General features: G+C 44.3%; 1 protein-coding gene across 2 annotated transcripts in view; it reads right to left on the bottom strand.

Annotated features, from left to right (window-relative positions):
* Positions 1–585: 585 nt before the first annotated feature.
* Positions 586–19601, bottom strand: part of galnt1 (UDP-N-acetyl-alpha-D-galactosamine:polypeptide N-acetylgalactosaminyltransferase 1) — a 45342-nt gene continuing 26326 nt past the window's right edge. The window contains exons 4-15 of one of the 2 annotated variants that reach the window (XM_030102077.1): positions 19390–19558; positions 12818–12984; positions 12077–12204; positions 11900–11979; positions 11372–11542; positions 7777–7894; positions 7238–7418; positions 5722–5861; positions 3934–4032; positions 3650–3784; positions 2512–2666; positions 588–1492 (exon numbers count right to left, since the gene is read on the bottom strand). In XM_030102077.1, coding sequence (XP_029957937.1) covers positions 2520–2666; positions 3650–3784; positions 3934–4032; positions 5722–5861; positions 7238–7418; positions 7777–7894; positions 11372–11542; positions 11900–11979; positions 12077–12204; positions 12818–12984; positions 19390–19558 — 1535 coding nt within the window. In that variant the 3' untranslated portion in view covers positions 588–1492; positions 2512–2519. Of the gene's footprint in view, positions 2667–3649; positions 3785–3933; positions 4033–5721; positions 5862–7237; positions 7419–7776; positions 7895–11371; positions 11543–11899; positions 11980–12076; positions 12205–12817; positions 12985–19389; positions 19559–19601 lie in introns of both variants that reach the window. The other variant, XM_030102076.1, reaches the window with a different exon arrangement.

Here is a 19601-nt window from a genome sequence, read left to right as displayed (position 1 = left end):
TGTCTTCTTCACTGTACAGAAGCTCAAGCAAAGCAGATGCAGGGGCATCAACATGTTTTATTTATGTGTATGCAAAGCATTGTTGTCTAATATGTCTTCCTGATGGCTCTCGGTGGGCCGAACCCTGACGGATGAATAATTCAGCAGCTCAAGTCAAGGAGTTCAAATAATCCACTTTCCACAGAAAACACAGTCTGCAGCGGCTCTGCTGCCTCACGTCCGACCGTCGCGCTTATTAAAAGGACGGGGACTCGTCCCGAATCCCACATGGGACTCGCCTTGTTTCACGCGCTCCGGCAGCAACGTCTCGCTGCCGAGAGGTCAGAGGTCAGGCTTACGGTCGCAAACAGCAGCAGCAGCTCGTGTTCCCGCCCGGCGACTGCGAGGCTCAGAGAAGAAATGATCATTCTCGGAACAACAGAACAAAATAAAGTAACAATAATAAATAATAAAAAAAGTGTGTGTGTGGACTGTAATAAACACACTCCTCCAGTTGTTCTGTAAACTTTTTCACTTTTATTTTCTACATTTGGATCAGCTCAGAGTGGAAGCCTGGACATGTCAGTTACTTTCAAAGCCCCGCCCCCTTTCCCCCCCCAAAAAATCTGCCCAATGGAAACACTCCCCCTGGTCTCACAGTCAGGAAAACGCTCACATGATGGCCACAGCCACTCAGACATGAAGAAACAAACAGAAGAACAGAAGCGGGGTCGTCGGCCTCCTCCCACTACTGCGTCCGCAGCAGGAGAGCAAGCAGTTCATGTGTAAACCCTTCCTCCACTGGAGGAAGCTGAAATGTTCAGGACGTCACCTCTCGCTCCCCGACTCGCAGAGGCAGGAGGGACACACACCTCAAGGAGCGACGAAAACACGGTGGACGAAGTGAGACCGACTCACAGTTCGACGGCTGACCCCCTGGCCGAGATATGAGCAGTGAAACGCCGCAGGTGAGAAGCGAGATATGTGGTTCTGGGGTTCAGATATGTCTGCTGCCGAGCGCTCCGGCCCGATTCATCCTCACTCGGCCCGACAGCTGCAGACTGGTCCGTCTGAAGAATGACACATTCTGCTCTTTTATTTCCTAGGATGGAGAATGTGCTGCCGCCCTGCGCTCGGGGCTGCTGGCTGTCCGCTGGAGACGAGTCAGAGCGCTCTTTGTTCACACAGACAGCTGATGGACTCAAGAGACACACACGCACACGCACACACACAACGCATACACACACACTCCGCTCTTGGAAAGAAGCCCTTGGAGTGTACTTTTTTTCTTTTTTAAGAGGTCATTGAGAAGAAGATATGACAGAATGGATTGAAGTCGTTGGCCAGGGCAGCCTTATTTCCTATATGTGTACGGCTTATGTATGTGTGTGTGTGTGTGACTATGCAGTGCCTTATGGGAAAGTTCCCAGCGGTTGAACACTACACGAGGCAGTGAACATCAGTAACATATGCATGTATCCCATGTATGTGTGTGTGAGTGTGTGTGTGTGTGTGTGTTAGCTCTATGTTAAACATCTTTCAAGACAACAGACCGACGGACAGACTAGGGTTACTGAAACAGTAGAAACAGACGAGCCATGTAAAAACTGGACATAGAAATCTCAAGATATCACAAACATCAGAATTCTCTATCTCTACATCTCTGCTGATCGCCGACGTCGGGGGTTCCTTGCGTTGTGGTTCCTTTCTCCTTTTCCTTTTTATTTATTTATTTTTTTCCTTTCCCCCAAAATGTTCTGTCCTTTTGAAAAATCCTGGAAGTGCAGGCTGGAGTCGGTCAAATGAAATGCAGAGGAAGAAGCAGCAGGGGGAGACAGACGCTGCTGCAGGACTGTAGGAGGGGCTCCGACACACACGCACACACACATACACAACAGTATTAGCACATACACACACACATCCTTCTTCATAGAGGTGCTCATTCTTAAAGTCTGTAACAAAATTAAATAAAAAAAAAAAAAAAAAAAAAAAAAGGAAAATCACCAAGGCATACTTACATTCATCAAAGGGTGTACACACACACACACAGACATACACACTCACGCGCGCACACACACACACTCGCTCACCCATACAAATAAGTGCACACATTCTGAAAAGAGGCAGTCAGTAAACGTTAAGTGATGAGTTGAGGGGTGGACTGCTGCGTCCGGGGAAGCTGTGAGTGCAGAACGTCTCCGCCAGTCGGTCGGTCAGTCTCGTGTCCACGCCCAGGGAGCAAGTCTCTCTCTCTCTCTCGGTGTGTGTGTTAAAATCTCTTTTAGAAAAACAAAACAAATGTAGAACAACAGCCATGGTCTCTGGGAAGGAGTCTCTCTGCTCCTGTGGCTCTGAGGAGGCCTCCCTCTGATCGCCGGCAGCGGCAGTACCGTCCCCTTCATCCTCCCCCTCCTCCTCCTCTCATGGGAAGTCCTTCCTCTTCCGCCGCCCGTCTCCAACAAACGCGTCCTTTCCCCCGATCGCTCGCTCCGGGCCGCCGTGTGTGTGAGGGTGTGTGTTTGCGAGTGTGCCGAGCGCGGTCAGAAGACCTCCGGTAGTGTGACGTTGCGGAGCAGCCACTGTTGGGAGCGCGTGTGTGTGCAGTCTCTGACGCTGGGCACCTGGCTGTCCTCCTCGCTGGCCTTGTCCAGGCACTGGTTGCTGTTGACGTGGACCAGAGTCAGCTTCTGCAGGGGGGGGGGGACAGGGAGAGCGGAGGTGAATCAGGCTCTCAGCTGCCGTCCTCAGAGTTTACAGGAGCATGCACATGAATATGTATCTGAGTGCGATGCTGCAGGGGTGTAATGACTCAGGACTGCGCCATGAATTTGACTCACAATTGTTTAAATAGCGCCGTGCTGAACGGCAGCAAACTTTAAATTATTAGGCTTAGAATTTTGTCACAAATTTTAACGACATAACTTTATTGAACTGATCAAGAGGAAGCAGTTTTCTATACTTACTTTACTAGATTTTTATGAATGGCATTTCTTATAAAAGAGAAAGCCTTATTCTAAAATTCTACAGTTTACATAATGTTTTGATCTGGCCCAATAAAAAGCATTAGTTTATGAGTTATGGCATTTCACGTTGTGTACTTTCAGACAAACTTTTGTTTTCTTCCTGCAACCCTTCACCAGACTCGGGAAATTATTTATTCAACACAAATGTTTCAACAGTGGTTCTCCAAACTGTTTCAGAAACCGTTTCAATAAATGGAAGTAAAAACATATACTGAGGTGATTAAAATAGCCTAAATGTTTGTGATTTAATGTGAAAATAAAGAGGTTTTCATTGTTAGTTTTGATTTAAATACTTTCTTTTGGTCATTTGAAGATGCCAGTCAGGCTCCGGCGCTGAGTAACAGGTGCGCCGTGGTCTGAAGGGTGATTCATCAACTCGGACTTATCGCTGTAAAACTAAAGACAGTAAATAATCTCGCCACACTGACAGCCGGTTTGAAATATGTGTTATCATCCAGAAATTACACAAAGACGCTTATTGCCTATTCTGAGCTGGTTTGAACAGCGCTGATGCTTTATCAGATAAAAATTTGTTTGTCTTTGTGAAAACTGTTAAATTCGATGCTTAATAAATCAAGCAGACGGTTTCTCCAGAGGACGACCTCTGAGAATCTCCACACGTGGTTCGATCAGTGTGTGGGACTCACCACGGGGTCGTACTCCCACAGCTGGTTTCCTTTCAGGTGATGGCACTTGAGCATCATGACGGGTCCGTTGAGTTTGGACACGTCCAGACACAAGTCGTCTGTCCTGATCTCCTTGTTGGCGGTGTAGGAGAAAACCTACAGAGAGAGAGAGAGAGAGAGAGAGAAAAACAACCCTCCGTTCGTCTGCAAGCACAACTTCTGTGTTTCGTGACTGCTGCCAGGAGAGACTCCGCTGAACGCTGCACGGTGTTAATTATTCACAGTCTGCCTTCTCTCGCCGTTACCTGGTTGCCTCCCATGCCATGACAGTTGAAAATGCCAACTTTCTCGTTCTCCTTGCGGGCCATGTTGTCCAGGCACTGGTTCGTCTCCACGTTGCGGATCTGAGTGAAAACGTACGGGAAGCGGTCAGCGGCACCGTTAACCCGAACACGATCACGTCTACGAGGTTAATGACAGGCGGCCGAGCAATACGTCAACAGCGTACTGCAAAAGACAGAATGGACTAAGACAAATTATATTTCATAATTACACTAAATAAATTTAACTGCAACGGGCGTTCACGCTCTGCAATCTTATAAAAACGTGGAATTAATCAATTATAAGAAATGTAATCATCCCTAATTATTGTATGCCTGGTGTGGCACAAAAAACAAGAAAACAAATGAGCAAAAACAACTAAGCCATCATTTGATTGTCTAAACATATTCTCACTTATGCAGACACCAGACATCTTAATGTGAACTGAATCAGATTAATGATTCTATTCTATTGAACAGCGTGAAGTGATGAACCACTCGGATCAGGAGGCAGAAGATCTTCCATCCTCCCAGAAAATCTAGAAGCGATTTTAAAATTCTTCTTTAATCTTGAAAAGCTCCTAACAGCCAGGCTCCTGCATATCTTTAAGAGCTGTTCGTCCCATATGACCCAGCAGTATCCTTGGTTCTCATTAAAGTTTACAGTTCCGGCTGGTTCAGGCTGGTTCAGGCTGGTTCAGGATGGTTCGGGCTGGTTCAGGATGGTTCAGGATGGTTCGGGCCACCCTGGACCCTTCTCTAATGAAGCTGCTGTAGGTTAAGGTGGAATTCAAAGCTCATGATCTGCTGCTTCAATCTTGTGAAGGCAGGTGTGAAAGCACCTGAAGACAGATGTTTACACAAGTACATTTCCATAAATCTCCTTGTGGGCCCTACAATCTGGACGTTCAGTCCTGTGGAGCCTGAATCAGCCGGTCAGACGGTCTGGACAAGTTCAGGGCGACGCATTAACAGCTAAATATGAGGGTAGCTTGAGAGTGTGTAATGTCAATGACTTGACCCCTGACGTAATATAGTTCAAACACGAGTCTGTCTGTGTGTGTGTGTGTGTGTGTGTGTGTGTGTGTGTGTGTGTGTGTGTGTGTGTGTGTGTGTGTGTGTGTGTGTGTGTGTGTGTGTGTGTGTGTGTGTGTGTGTGTGTGTGTGTGTGTGTGTGTGTGTGTGTGCGTGCGTGCGTGCGTGCGTGCGTGTGTGTGTGGTTGGCTTTTCAACACAAGAATGATTTGCAGTGTGTAGAGAACAGTCTGGTTTAAACACTCTTTTTCGCTGTCCGAGGCCCACTCACTATCTGACAGAGTCAAGAAAGGGGTCTCTGCTCTGGATGAGGATTTTAGCTGGTAAGTGGTGACAAATGCACACTTTGTTGGAGGAGCACTTACATTCAAACAAATGGGGGTTGGGGGTGGGGGGTGGGGGCAACGACAGTCTTGAAGCTACTACCGTTGTTACTGCAGAAAAAGAACTACTGATTGCTACGATACTCTGTGCATGTGAAAGTACTCTGAAAACGTTTTCAGAAAGCTGCTTTCAGAGACTTGCGACATGTTTGTAATAAATGAATAGTGGCGACGGCGCCAAAGGCTCACTGGAGAACAGGCTGTGCACAGAATCCCACTGTCTTCTTGGGGGAAAAAAAAGTTTTAAAAACATTAAAAACTAACATAAAATAAAGACATAAAACTATGAAACATACTCATAGAACCCACTGTCAATCAGTCAGCTGTGTGTGTGTGTGTGTGTGTGTGTGTGTACCTCTCCCAGGGAGTAATAGTGGCGGGGGATCTGGGAGTCGGGGTAGACGTTCTCCAAGTACCAGCTGAACGGTTTACATTGAAGCTTTTGTCTCAGAGACGTCCGAGACGTGATGTCACCGTAGTCCACTTTGGTCACACCTGTTTACACACACGCACACACAGACACACACACAGACACACACACACACACACATACGCAGTGAAGATCATGTTAAAAAGCATTACTTCCACACAACAACTGATGAGGTGAAATAAAATGAAACATCTCATTCAGTAAAATTAAGGAGCTGCTCCAAAGTTTCATATGATGCTGCTGCTGCTTCCTCCTTTGCAGAGTCTTCCTCTGGATTTCCAACTCCGAGGAAAAGGAAGCAGGATAATCTACCTTTCCTTTGGCTCAATATGTTCAAAAGCGTCTGTTTGCTCACGCTGGAGTTTGTACACTGTGTTCAGATTCCTCTGTTCTCGGGCTAATCATTGCTTATGACTGGAAGTCAAACTCAAAACTCTCAGTCATGATCAGTATAAAAATGTTGTTGAATAGCTAAAGCTGGCAAGAAATGTTCAGTTTTTGGAAAAGATCCCATGACCTGACTTGACTGTATCACACTGCAGAGATCAGACTGAGGAGGGAGTTACTAAAATAATCATGTTGCCTCCAGCGGTAAGTGTGGAACATCCGAGCTTAACTTGCTGAGCTGATGCACTTTGCTGATAACTTAATAACTGTTTTAGAGGGAGAAATGCTGTTTTAGGGTGCAGATTCAGACCGGCTCCGTCATTATATGATCAAATTATCATCATCATACATTAAAAGCGCAGATATCAACACCATCTGACCAGTCAGCACAACTGTAATAACAGCTACAAATCTGCTGATCACTGCACAGCGCAGGAGAAATGATCTAATTAATGGTGTTTGTCAGACTGCAGCAGGGAAATAACTCCTCTACACAAAACATCACAAAAGCAGTCTTGACACTGGAGGTAAGCTAACAATGGAGAGCAGCTCCGACTGTGGGACGCCTGCAGGTGCTCATGGACATAAGACGGTGCTTTACACCGAGAAAAATACATCATTTAAAGAGTTTTACTTTACTTTTATTGCTTGTCTCTCTATATCCTGATACTTTGTGTGATACAGTGCCTGCTCGTGTGTGTGTGCCTGGTAATAGATGCTTTGTAGCGTGAAATTACTCGCCACCTCTCGTCCTGCGCTGCTCGACCACTATTGCAATATTGGGACTTTTACTGGGTTAATGGACAGATCAGACCTGTCACATAAATTAACCTCCACACATAAGCACAAAACTGTAGACCTGCATGAACACATAGAAAAACACACTTATTGACTTATATTGATTTCCTGCAGACCAACTGTAAGCTCAGCTTTTACTATACAACTCCAGACCATAGTCATGGGTTTTCACTTTCTGTCCTCACAAGGACATCAATGCTCAGATACTGAGTTTGTACACCCACATATATGTACATTTTTCAAGGACCTGACTTACCAGGAGAGATGATATAAAAGAAGTTTTTAAATTCATCCATCCAGACTTCAGCCAGGCGTCGGTTGTTTTTGTTGATGATCTGTCCCGTCCCCCCGGGGAAAGTGTAAGGCGTGGCCTTCCTGAACACGTGACCCACATGAGAGCAGGTGACGATCTCAAGCGTCCCGCCACACTGCCAGATCTGTGGAGAACAGGCCCGGTCAACCCCGACACTGAGTTACACCTTGTGAAATAAAGACCGCGCGTGAGGCCCGGGAACTGAATTCACATCGGCGAACCAGTGAAGTCCGCCGGGAGGCGGATGACGCAGGCCGGGCCGGTCTGTGTTTTGACAGCCTGAGTAACTTTGGATTGAAAGCCGGTCAGGATGACGTGTGACAAAGTATTAGTCAAGTCAACGATTTAGTCAGAGAAGTCACAAGGCTCAAACTCTAACATCCATATGTGTGTGCGTGTGTGTGTGTGTGTGTGTGTGTTAACTGCCTGCAGCGCATGGAAGAACACAGTCATGTCAACTGGCTGTGGGTGTGTTCGCTCACTCTGAAAGAGATTTCCAGGTTCTCTCCACCCCAGATGTCCATGCCTGCGTCATACGTGCCGATCTCCTGAAAATAGTCTCTGTCGATGGAGAACAAGCCGCCTGCCATGGTGGGAGTTCTGGAGAGAGAGAGAGAGAGAGAGAGAGAGAGAGAGAGACAGAGAGAGATCGTAAATTAAGAGCATTGACGGGTTAGAGGCACTTAGTCCACCGACGGCCCGCTCTCTAAAGGTCACCCGGTATCTACAGATCGCACCAGAGTTTTACATTTCACTGCTCTCACTCCGTTCTTTGCCGTTTTCCTGTTTTCTTCCATCACTTCTCTGCTGTTGTGGCTGTTGTGCTAAACGGCCTGAAGGCTCTTTCCCCCTCCACACTGAGTGACTTCCTCCTTGGTAAAACAGGCTCGTTCTCACTACCGCATGTTTTTGCTTCTGGTTGACTTTCAAAAAACACAACACTTTCACACAGACACACCAAATACATCCTGAGCAAAACACAGGATGATGGAGTGAGCGCAAGCACTTGGCCGAGAGCCGAAATAATAAGTAACGCAGAGAGACAAATAGGACAACGAACACATGTTGTGTAACAGGATACGAGTTTGGATGTAAAACAAGGACAAAGACATTTGATGAGAAGTATATGTGCATTTCTTTTTACGGGAAGGTAATAAAAAGCCTTTAAAAATGCTCATCTTACATCGAAATCACTGTTTTTATGTAACTCAAACCCCAAAAACCAAACAAAACCTGGTCATTCCATGCAAATCCCTGCTCCTGATTAAAGACATTTATCTAAACAGAACCGGTTCGTTAAATTCAAAACCAACTCGATAACAGGTGGTGTTTATTGCCTCCGCAAATCCTGAAGCTAAAACAGATTTACAGCATCTAATGACAATGTCATTTAATTTTCTGAGTGGACGTTTTTTTTTTTTTTTAAAGTTATTTTTCTGTTTTGCTTTGCCAAACAGTTTTAAAAAGAATCCTTTCAAGTGAGTCCAGACTCTTGCACAATACAGTAAATTACAAGGTAGAAGAGTCCGTAACAACCAGTTTCCCCGCGGAGGGTTTCTCCTGTGCCGTCAACGCACCAGGCTGCTCGGAGTGTGACAGCAAAGGAAGCGCAGTTTGCTCTGCAGCGCCTAATGAAGGGCATTTCTCCACAGGCATATTCACAGAGATCTCACATCAGAAACAGAAGTTAAAAAAAAAAAAAGGCTAAAAACACATCTGTTATTTTTCCGACTGTCTCACTGTATCTACTTGTTTCATGGTTTAACGGTAAAAGCTCCATATGAGCAAAAAGCTTTTGAGTTTTCCCAACAGTGCTCCATGACAGAACGGGCTTTATGCAAATATAGTCTTTACTATAAAGTAATTAGCCTGCCCTGACACTACAACCTAGTTTTTGTTTTTGAGGCCAAGTGCAGGACACCCGGAGGAAAAGTTTGTCAAGCAGAACTGTGAAAAACAACCAATAACAGGGGCGCAGTGTTACGTAAGATATGAGTGTGACCTTGAATATTACCGTCGTGCATGCTTCGAAACAAGAGCAGGAAGAAGAGATGATAGACGGGCAGAAATAAGCCCTTGATTTCAGTCGCGAGGTCTGCGCCACGAAAAGCGACACGGCAAACGAAAAAGCACTGGATCTTATATAAACATCTCGACTCTGAATGCAGAGGAGAGCTCAGTGAATTGTTGCGGGGTTTTTTTTTTTTTTTTCCTGCCCTGAGTACATTTTACGATTAACTGTGGAAAATTAAATGGCAACGTGCGATTACTCTCAGCTTATCCACAGTGAATGCCTGTTAGAGACGCTGAGGCTCACAGGATGTGTTGTAAACAGCTGACTGCCACAGTTGGTGTGTGATCACACTGCTAATGTTCCTCTGTTCTGTCTCTTCAGGAAAATCCCTTTTTTTTTTTTTTCTTCACTTGACCCAACACAGAGAGGTCAGAGTCGGCTACACAACAACAGAGGTGAGGAGGAGTGAAAGATAAATACCGAGAAAAGTATTCACATATCTGCGTATTACTTGGAATATTTTTACCTGTGCTTGTTGCATTTTTTTTCTTTTTTTTTTTTTGGACGACACAGATCCAGACGGTGCAGGATACCACAATAACAGGAACCTTTTTGTCAGTGAGAGCCGCTTCAAGGTTACCACGGTAACACTGTCGAATACCATTTTACACGTCAGCTATTTTGAAAAGATTTTGCTGGGTAAATATATATTAATATAGAAGTAAAGGAACACAAATGGAATTCACGTGTTTTTGACACGCAGGTGACGCTGCAGCTTTGCTGAACTGCTCCGATGTCTCTACGTTACGTGCCGCTTTATATAAGCCTACAGTCCCCCGTGTCCTCAGCCTATTTCTTACACACGTCTCCTGGCTAATTGCTTTCATACTGCGGTTAAAACCGTTCCTTCAACAGCTCGCCGTCCTCGCCGCCATCTGAAGCATTCGAGACGCAGCACTTAAAAGCCTCTGAAAGGTCTTATTAACAGCAATGTCCAGCACCTGTAGCTTCACAGTCCGCCCCTCAGTTTGATCAACAGGCCATGGTTGACTGTGCGGACCTGATGGTTAAACCACTCAGTGAGGCATCTGCTGGTCATATATAATATATTCCTTATCTATTAGTCCCCCATACGGTTATGCAAAACCTCAACTTAACACCAGAAGCTGAATATTAGACTCCAAACATGAAACAACTTCATTTTCAGACCAAGAATCTGATATACAAATAGCTTCCAGTTTCAAACTTTCTGAATAATTACAGCTGCACCGTTCACCACTACAGACAGAAGTCATTAATGATTTACCATGGTAGGATGCAGATATCTCTAAACATGCAATATAATTTACTTGTGTTCATCTTAGTTGGTTCCATGTCTGAAGGGTCAGTGAACACATCGCTGATTACTTTGTAAATAGCTTTTTTTGATTGAATTTCAAATGACGAAGCGTAATTGAACAATTTCGATCAAAATCACTTCTGCAATAACTTTTTATAAAAATGAAGATTACTTTGGAGACAAATTCAAGGGAATAACGCTCATGTTTTCAAATCATTTGTACTGATCTGTTTTCAGAAAAGGCCCAACACACTGCTCAGAGAGCTGCCTGCGGGCTCCCAGGTGGTCGTCCAGGAAGGTCACCATATTTTATACAATCACCTATTTGATGCAGAAACTCAAAAATATATATTCTTTAAAAAATGGATAAGAAGAGGAGCAGAACCAACTGGTAGAATATATTATAGAATGCAGCGCCAGAGAGATGGAAAATTACAAGACACGTAGCTCAAGGTGAACCAGATCAGACAGAGAATCAAGTAAATCAAAAGCAACAGAGAGACTCCCCTCCAGGAAATCTGCTTCAAAAAGGGCTTAGTTTTTTTTTTCTTACCTCTCAATCAGAAAGTAAGTTCAAATCGCACTTCTATCCTAACCAGTTGTTGTCTTGAAGCCAAGTTATCTGTGCTCCTTCAAAACTTTAGAATGTGCTTCTCTTCTGCATTCCTCCTTCAACCACTAAAGACTAAAACAGGAGGAACCGGGGCCGTCTTGTTGGACCCACCTGACGGGAAGTGTGCGGTCTCCTTTGCGGCGGTCCATCTCCCTCTGGGGTACGGGGTACCAGCGGAAGTTGAGCTTCCAGTTGAAGCCTCCGTACGTCATGTCGGACCCGGCCATGTACTCAAAGGTGTCGTCGCTGATGACGTCGATGATGGGGCACACCACCGTCCTCCTGCAACAAGCAGGAACACAATCGCATCGGTGTGGAAATAAGAAGACACAGCATGCATTTCAGTATTCATGAGCTACAGACGGTGCACCCCCATGGACAAATATGTTCTAACGCTAGAGCATTGTGTGACTTCTAAACGGTCTCCACTCAGTGGCTCACTACATCCTCCACGTGTGCTTCCTCCACATGTTGGCTAAGAGTGCCTTCTAACGGGAAGCTTTAAATGGAGCATGAGTAAATAAGCATAAGATAAACACAAGGGCAAGCCCCCTGCAGGCTCCACAACAGCTATTGATTTTTTTTTTTGTTTTTTTATGCTTGCTGATTGTGTGCGCATTACTAGCGAATGCGTCTTACTTGTCTTGCTTGATGCGGGCGAGCAGCGGTTCGAGCCACCCCGTAGTGCACTCGCAATGAGCATCCAGAAAGGTTATGACCTGAGAACACGGCGAGAAGATGTTAGACAAGTGCGGGAGTGCAGAAACAACAAGCGCGGGCCACCAGGCGCTAAGTGTCACACATGCGCTGGCACACCTGGCCGGTGGAGATGGAGGCTCCCTTGAGGCGAGCGCGGATGAGTCCGGACCGCTGCTCCATCCTGACGACTCGGACAGGGATTTCCAACCGTCTGACGTACTGCTCCAGCGGCCGTTTGAGGAAATCTATCACACAAATGAAAGGAAAGCACAGACACATAAGCCCAGGCAGAACAGGCACGCACGCGCGCACACACACACACACACACACACACACACACACCAGAAGCTGGATTACCAGCTGCTCCGAGCAGCCAGAGCAAAGGTTAGTGCATGCCTGTGTTTTTGCATGAGTGTGTGTGTGTGTGTGTGTGTGTGCTTTAGTATTCCACCTCACCCACCTCCTGCACAGAGCTCCCCTCTGAGCACCTCCACACACCCCTGACTTACAGCATCGAACCTGAGGTCCCACGGGGTGAAACGATGCTGCGTGGTGGCGAATGGAGGGGGGAGATTGAGGGTAATAACAGTGTGTAATCCCTGCGGTTGGCGAATTAAAGACCTAATCTCCCCCAAACAGGGATTACCAGTATTGCACGGGTTGGAATGGCACACACATGTATATGCTGAGTGACGTGTGCACACACACACACACACACACAACCCAGAAAAAAAAAAAAAAAAAAAAATCATACAGTACCTCTAAAAATAGGCTAAGCCTCAAATGAGAGGCAAGTGAAGGAATTATCTAGAGAGTGTGTGAGTGTGTGTGTGTGTGTGTGTGTGTGTGTGCGTTCACCTCTCTCACTGGCGTCATCCACCAGCACAATCTCTTCCAGCAGTGTGTGTGGCGAGCGGTCAATGACGGAGTGGACGGTTCTCAGTAGTGTGCTCCAAGCCTCATTGTGAAATACAATCACCACGCTGGTGCGAGGAAGATTGTCTGGGTATAACTTGTTCTTGCACCTGGAAAAAAAAAAACAAACAAATGAAAATGAAAGTCTTGACAAATTGCTTTAAGTATGACCTGAAACAAGTATAGTTAACAAGAGCTTATTTGGTTTTATATATGGCCAAATAAAGCAAATGTTAGATTAATCATGAAAACAACAAAAGACCATAAATGTGCAAGACGAAAGTCAAACTGCATCAAAAAGAAAAGACAATATTGTTTCTCTGAGACCAGAACATATGAAATGAGTTTTAAGCTGAGCTTAAGAAGACACTGAACTTCCAGAGTGAGAGAGAAAGGAAAAAAAAGAAAAACCGCGCTAGCAGAGACATCACAATCCAGCCTCTGTCTGATTGTAAGAGACCGCTTCAGAGCACTGCAGCTAAAGTGAGTCCACACAAGAGAGTTGAACAAGAGCAGAACAAGAGAGACATTGCTGAGACTTAAAAATCAACTAAACTGCATTAGACAGCCACCAAACCACTGAGATCATCATTTATGGCCTTGTGAAACATTGTATTTTTATCAGCGTTCAACAAAGAAACATGAGGGCGAACAATGAGCGAGCATCGAAGCGTACATCCCCGATTTAAGACAGAGAACGATGAACAGAAATAGTGGGTCAGCGTGATGACAGTTGATTAGTGATCCTAATTAGAGTGTGAGTCATTATCGCCGCAGAGTGGGGCGCATACACACACACACACACACACACACACACACACACATATCACACTCTCCCATCGGGAAACAGAAAAGGATATGAATGCCAAACGGAGGACAACAGGCATGAGAGAATAGATAATGGAGCAGTCAAGACTGGGTCAGAGACACATTTAGATCCCGTCACATTCTCAAGGAAACATTTTAAAGAGGTGAGCTTTTGGAAAAAGTGGATTCATCTAGTGATTAGTACTGCGGTCTCACAGTGCGATATCCCTGGTTTGAATCACTGTGCATAAATTCAACCTGGGTTCCTTCAATAGTCCCAAAGTTTTAATTTTTGGATAATTGATGACATTAGATTGCTTGTCGGTGTGAATGTGAGACTGTGACTGGCTGAACTACGAGAAGATGGATCAGTGGTTTAGCTTTTGAGCTTTTCTTAAGATGTAGTATTACAATTTCAAACTTGATGAACTATCATTCAGACCTTGATGCAGTTTCATTTCATTTTAGTCTTTAAACGCTCCTCCATGTTGAACACGGCAATCCGTCACTTCAGCCCCTTTATACTTTCATAACGCTCTATCACACCCAACGGTTATACTGAGCACATTCCCATCTACTTATTTGAAGCATAAAAGCATTTTCAGACGAATCCCACTATATCCACTGAAGTCTTTTATGATATTCATCACTTTCGGGATCCATCACTCACTGTAACTGAAGACTCCATCCATATCACCCATCCCTTGCTTTCAGCTTATAAACACATTAGTCTATAAAATCAGATTTGGGGTTACAAGAAAGAAAGAAAGTCTTTCCATTTGTGGATCTCTATAAAAGACTGATTGATGACATTGAGGCAGTTTTATTTCAGCACAGTGAAGACTGCAGTCGAATCTGCACAGATCACCACACTGTAATATTCATGCTTAAAAAGTATTTTTGTATCACAATGAACGTCATCACTGCTCTGCCTTTTCATTTTATACCCATCTTTTCCTATAACATAAGAATTCTTCTCTATATTACTAGAGGTAGAAATATACTTCAGGAAATAACTACAGGTAACACATGCATTACCGACTCAGTTTGATGTTAGCGTCAAAAATAACTCCATATATAAACTCATTAACGGCTGAGGTGTCATTTATATTTAAACCTCTATGATCGCTGTGCTTTTCCCTTTAGAGACGGATCATCTCACCTTTTGCATTTGCAGTCGGACTGCTGACAAGAACGAGGAGCAGAGCGAGCACGTCGGAGCTGATTTACTGTCCCCACACTGGTTACCAGGTTTAAGATTGGTTTTTAGATCATTTTATTCATTTTTAAAGCCTCATATTTTCTCCTACCAGGACATCTGACCTACATGCTCACAGTGTACGAGCCAATGAAACCCCAAGGATCTCTGAGCGTGACTCTTGACAGCCTCAGAATTGACCAAGACCTTGAGTGAGGCGTCCTTCAGCTCAAGTGGGGCTGAGGATCTGTCTTGAAACATTAATACAAGAATAATGACTTTTTTATTGTTTCATTTAGAACATCTTTGTTTTAAATGGTATTCAGTCCAGTTTTTAACTTTAAATGTCTGTAATTTTACCATCTTGTCTCTTTCTATTCTTTTATATATTCATTACTTGAGTTTATTTCACTACGTGTATTTCACTACTTATAGTTCTTTTTGGTTTGCTACGTTTACACCATTTCTTCAATCATAGTAATTTTCTCTTGTAAATCAAATTTTATGCACTTCCACTTGTATTAAACTGCATGAATATATACAAAAATTGCATTTTTTGAACACATTCATTTTTTTTTATCTGCTTCCAAGATGAGAACCGTGCACATCATGTTCTCTCCACCGCAGTTAATGAAAACAAACTCGCGAACCATCAATTTCAAAGAGAAAACGCACGTAGATAGGCTGAAGAAAAGCTGCAAAGACAGTGCAGTCTGCCATGATGCGTGCATGCTTCACAGTCTTCGTGCTGTATCTCAGCGTGCATGCTGAATCAAGACAAAACTGAAACCAGCTTCTGACTTCCTCTCTCTAAAATTCGACTCTCACAGCAGTCGAATGGAAAACCATCTCTCTTCATCTCCTCGGACTCGCCTCATCGCTGTGATCACTCTGGAGCGATTCCAGTTTCTCCGCAGCTGATTCTGACAGAAGGAATGTAACGGCAACGGCGCAGAGGAGGTCAAGAGCATACTCCACTTTGCAGCTGCCTCTGGTGCATGTTAAATAACACACAGTCGCTCTAAGTTGCATGTGCTCACACTCTCCCGGAGAAGGCAGGGCCCGATGAGCACATGAGATGATTCACTGTAAAAACAGAGACGGCATCCACAGCTGCTCATTACTTTTTCCCAGCCATGTTTTGCATGAGTCTAACAGAGCAACCCACGAATTTCTCTTCTTTGACATGGATTTGGGTGTGCACTGAACTTCTGAGTGTCCACTATGGCACAGACACACACACACGTCACATGACGCAGATTTTACAAAAGACGCACTTGTGTGTGTGTGTGTGTGTGTGAGAGAGAGAGAGTCCAAATAGTCAAAGGGTGGCGGAGCAACATTTGGCAGGAGTGAAGCAGGGTAATGAGTTGCAGGCTGCTTCTCCGGACGCGGGGCTGTAGGGATATTTCAGATGGGTGGGCTAACCGATTCTAATTAAACTGCCTCACTGTTGCCACGTTATACACACACAAACAAAAGCACGTTTAAAGATAAATTCTGTCCTTTGAAGAAAAACTGCAGTCTGTGAGAAAAATGTCAAGTTTTCTAAAAGGTGTGGTCCTGGAAAATGTTTTCAAATACTGCAGATCCACCCTGCTCCGAGCAAAAGCACACACAGGCTTCAGTGTAATGTCAGAATGACCTGTTCTCCGCTGTTCTTTTTACGCTCGGTGAATGCACTGTTCACAGAAAATAAAATAAACCGTAAATCTCTGCTGTTGAAGTTTCATCTCATAGCTTCCTCACTGACCGAGTTTCAGTGGAAGCTTCTGATGTTAATACACGTATGTGGCCGCAAAAACACACACCGACAAATAAACACAAATATATGTATGCCAACACACACAGGCACACATTCCCCTGCCCGATATTGACTCTGTCTTATCTCCTAATTGGAAAAGCAGATAGACGGAGGGAAGGCTGAGTGAAAACACACCTAGTAATCAACTTGTGCTCAAAGACTAAAACCCATTTCACGGATCAATGTCCTCTTTCTTTCCTGTCTGTCTGGCGTGCATGTGCCCCTGCCTGTCAGTCTTGCATTTCACAGTCAGTCTTTTCCTCCATCGCTCTGCGAGCCTTCATTACGGATCTATGCATGGTCTTATATGGAGGCAGGAGAAGGGGTAAAGGGGAATGGGAGGCTGAGCTGGTCTGCACCTGCCTGAACTGACCTTGACATATCTGTAGAGAGGGTGGTTTTGGGATAGTAACAGTTTGTGGTAACGGCTGTGGTTGCATTTCTTTTTTTTTTTTTTGTCTAATGACTAATCAAACCACAGCTACTGGCACAGGCAGACACTTAAACATGATTAAATATTTGTCCAAAGAGAGGAAAGAGGATGTGTAAAATGCACATATAAAGCATAATTCTGAAGCTGAATGAAAAAGACGAGAGCAAAAACTGCAAGTCAGGGAGTTTAAAGCTTGACTGACCAGAGGTCAACGAGCTGTTACCGTCAAAGTCTCATGAAAGGGTATCATTACTTTCTTAAGGTGATGTATATCCTGTTGAAACAGGACAGCGAGGGATCGATCATCAGGGTTATTGAGGCCGTCAGTCATGAAAAGAGGGGGAGTCTGATTTGCTGTGACTCGTGAAGAGGCACTACGGTTGAAAACGTCAGTGCTCACTTCATGGGTTGAGCCTTCAGAAGCACCCGCAGCAGCATGAAGTCAATGCATAAATCTCTGTGGTGTTTTTAGTTTCATATCTCATCATGATTCTGAGCAAGTTTCCATTCTTGCCAGTTGACAAGTAAACACTGAAGGCACTAAAAGCTCACAGTGTTCAGCTAAAGGTACTTTCACACCTGCAGTTAAGTCCACTTGGTCTGAATGAGGATAATAAATAATGCAAGTTTTATTTGTAGTTCACTGAACAAAGTGGTGCTGTTTGCTTCATATGAACTACATGTGGAAAAAAAAAAAAAATCTAAATCGCTTGAGTTAAGAGACCGGAGCTGTTTCAAACAAGTCCATTTCTGCTCCAGAGCGTCTCAGAAAGCACACAAATTACCTCATAATACAGCTGTCACAACACTTGAACATCAACACAATACCGTAAAAATAAAAACAAATATTTCAGAACAATGACAGAAACAAATAAAACAAGTCCTACACTAGTATTGCACAGCTGGATCTTGAGTGAAATGCTGGATGTCTTCCACTTTCAAATAATCATCTGGCTGAACACAGGAAGCTGTCAATACAACTGAAGCTCTGATTAATATAGACCGCATTGCTTTAAGCACTTCTAGCAACACTAATTTCTAATAGGCTTTATTAGGGTTTGTTATGAACGTCTGCAAACAGGCAAAAACAGGATTAAAAGGAGGAAACCAGAAGAGAAATATAATGGGATTACTGTCAGGTTGACTGTCTAGAGATTTCTGGGATGGATGCACACAAGCACAACACGGCACAAGTTTAGAGCTGTTAGAGTCTGAACAGTCGTCGAGAATTCATGCACCGACATGGTGATGAAGACTGTTTTCTTAACTCATATTTTATAATCAAATTTGTCAGTTGCTTGAAAACCTCGGTAAAACCCTGTAGTAAGCCCTTCCTTAAGATGGTCTCTGTTGAGTGACTCAACGACTCAACTTGAGTCGTGCCCCCTCAGAGCGTGACAGCTTTCACATCAGTTCGATCAGTCTCCACTACAGGTTGTGCTATTCACAGAAAAAGAAACAAAGAGCTGTCACAGTTTTTTGATTCCACTGTTTTGAGGAAGAACAAAAACAGAACCTGGAGAAAATTAAACTGAATTCTGAATTTGTTTGGTGATCACTAAGAAAACAACCAAAATTCAGCTGTTTCACGGCCTTGTCTGATTGACTTGTGGCACATACGTCTTGTGATTTATTATTGGTGCGCGTGTGTCTTTAAACAACAAAGGGATTGTATCTGTTGCTTACTGCAAACAATTAGTATATCGAATTGGGCCACGCTGACTGTTTTTCAGGAAGTCCAAGTTCCCATGAGGTTTTTCAGGCCACCACACCCTGTTTACTTCACTGTCTGTGTATCGCATTTAAAACAAAACAAAAAACCCTCTTAAAAGGACAGTACGACATGCTTTCATCACAGATACACACACACACACAAAAAAAACATTTTCCCTAGTTTGCTTCCATTGGTGTCTTTTTAAGTTGCATTTCATGTTACTTTAGCATTGACAATGAAATATTATACTTACAGATCAATTGGAAAAAGCAATTCCATTTTGTGTTGTTGAGTTTATCCTCTCTGCTCTGACTTATACATCCCCCTCCCTCTGTGCCGTTACTCATAATCTTTCTAATCTTTACCAAATAACAGCGGCTCGCTATGTGACTGATTGTGAGGGTTTCAAGCGAGACATCTGGCTTGCGGTTTCCAATAAATCACCAATGTGGCGTATTGGAACAATGGATGCCACCTGACAGCTACTTTAGGCTGGATGTTATGGAGGCGGTGAGACAAAGTGACAAGACAGATGATTAGTCTCGGGGAGGCTGCTCACCCTTCCAGGCGGACGTCGGGCAGTGAGCGGTTCAGAGCAATCATCTCCGAGGCCATGAGGTTGAACTGGTTGATCTTAAACATCTCCTTCATCTTCTCCTGGTTCTCTTTCGGGATCACCACCGGCTTCCCCCCTTCGCCGGGCCCGTCTCGCGGTCTGGACAGAGCGTCTGCAGCAGACAAACACACACACACACACACACACACACACAC

The sequence above is a fragment of the Salarias fasciatus genome, chromosome 11 (genome assembly GCF_902148845.1).
Source record: "Salarias fasciatus chromosome 11, fSalaFa1.1, whole genome shotgun sequence".
In the NCBI taxonomy this organism is placed as follows: Eukaryota; Metazoa; Chordata; class Actinopteri; order Blenniiformes; family Blenniidae; genus Salarias; species Salarias fasciatus.
The sequence above is the reverse complement of the archived record's forward strand: the minus strand, read 5'-3'. Positions and strand labels throughout refer to the sequence as shown.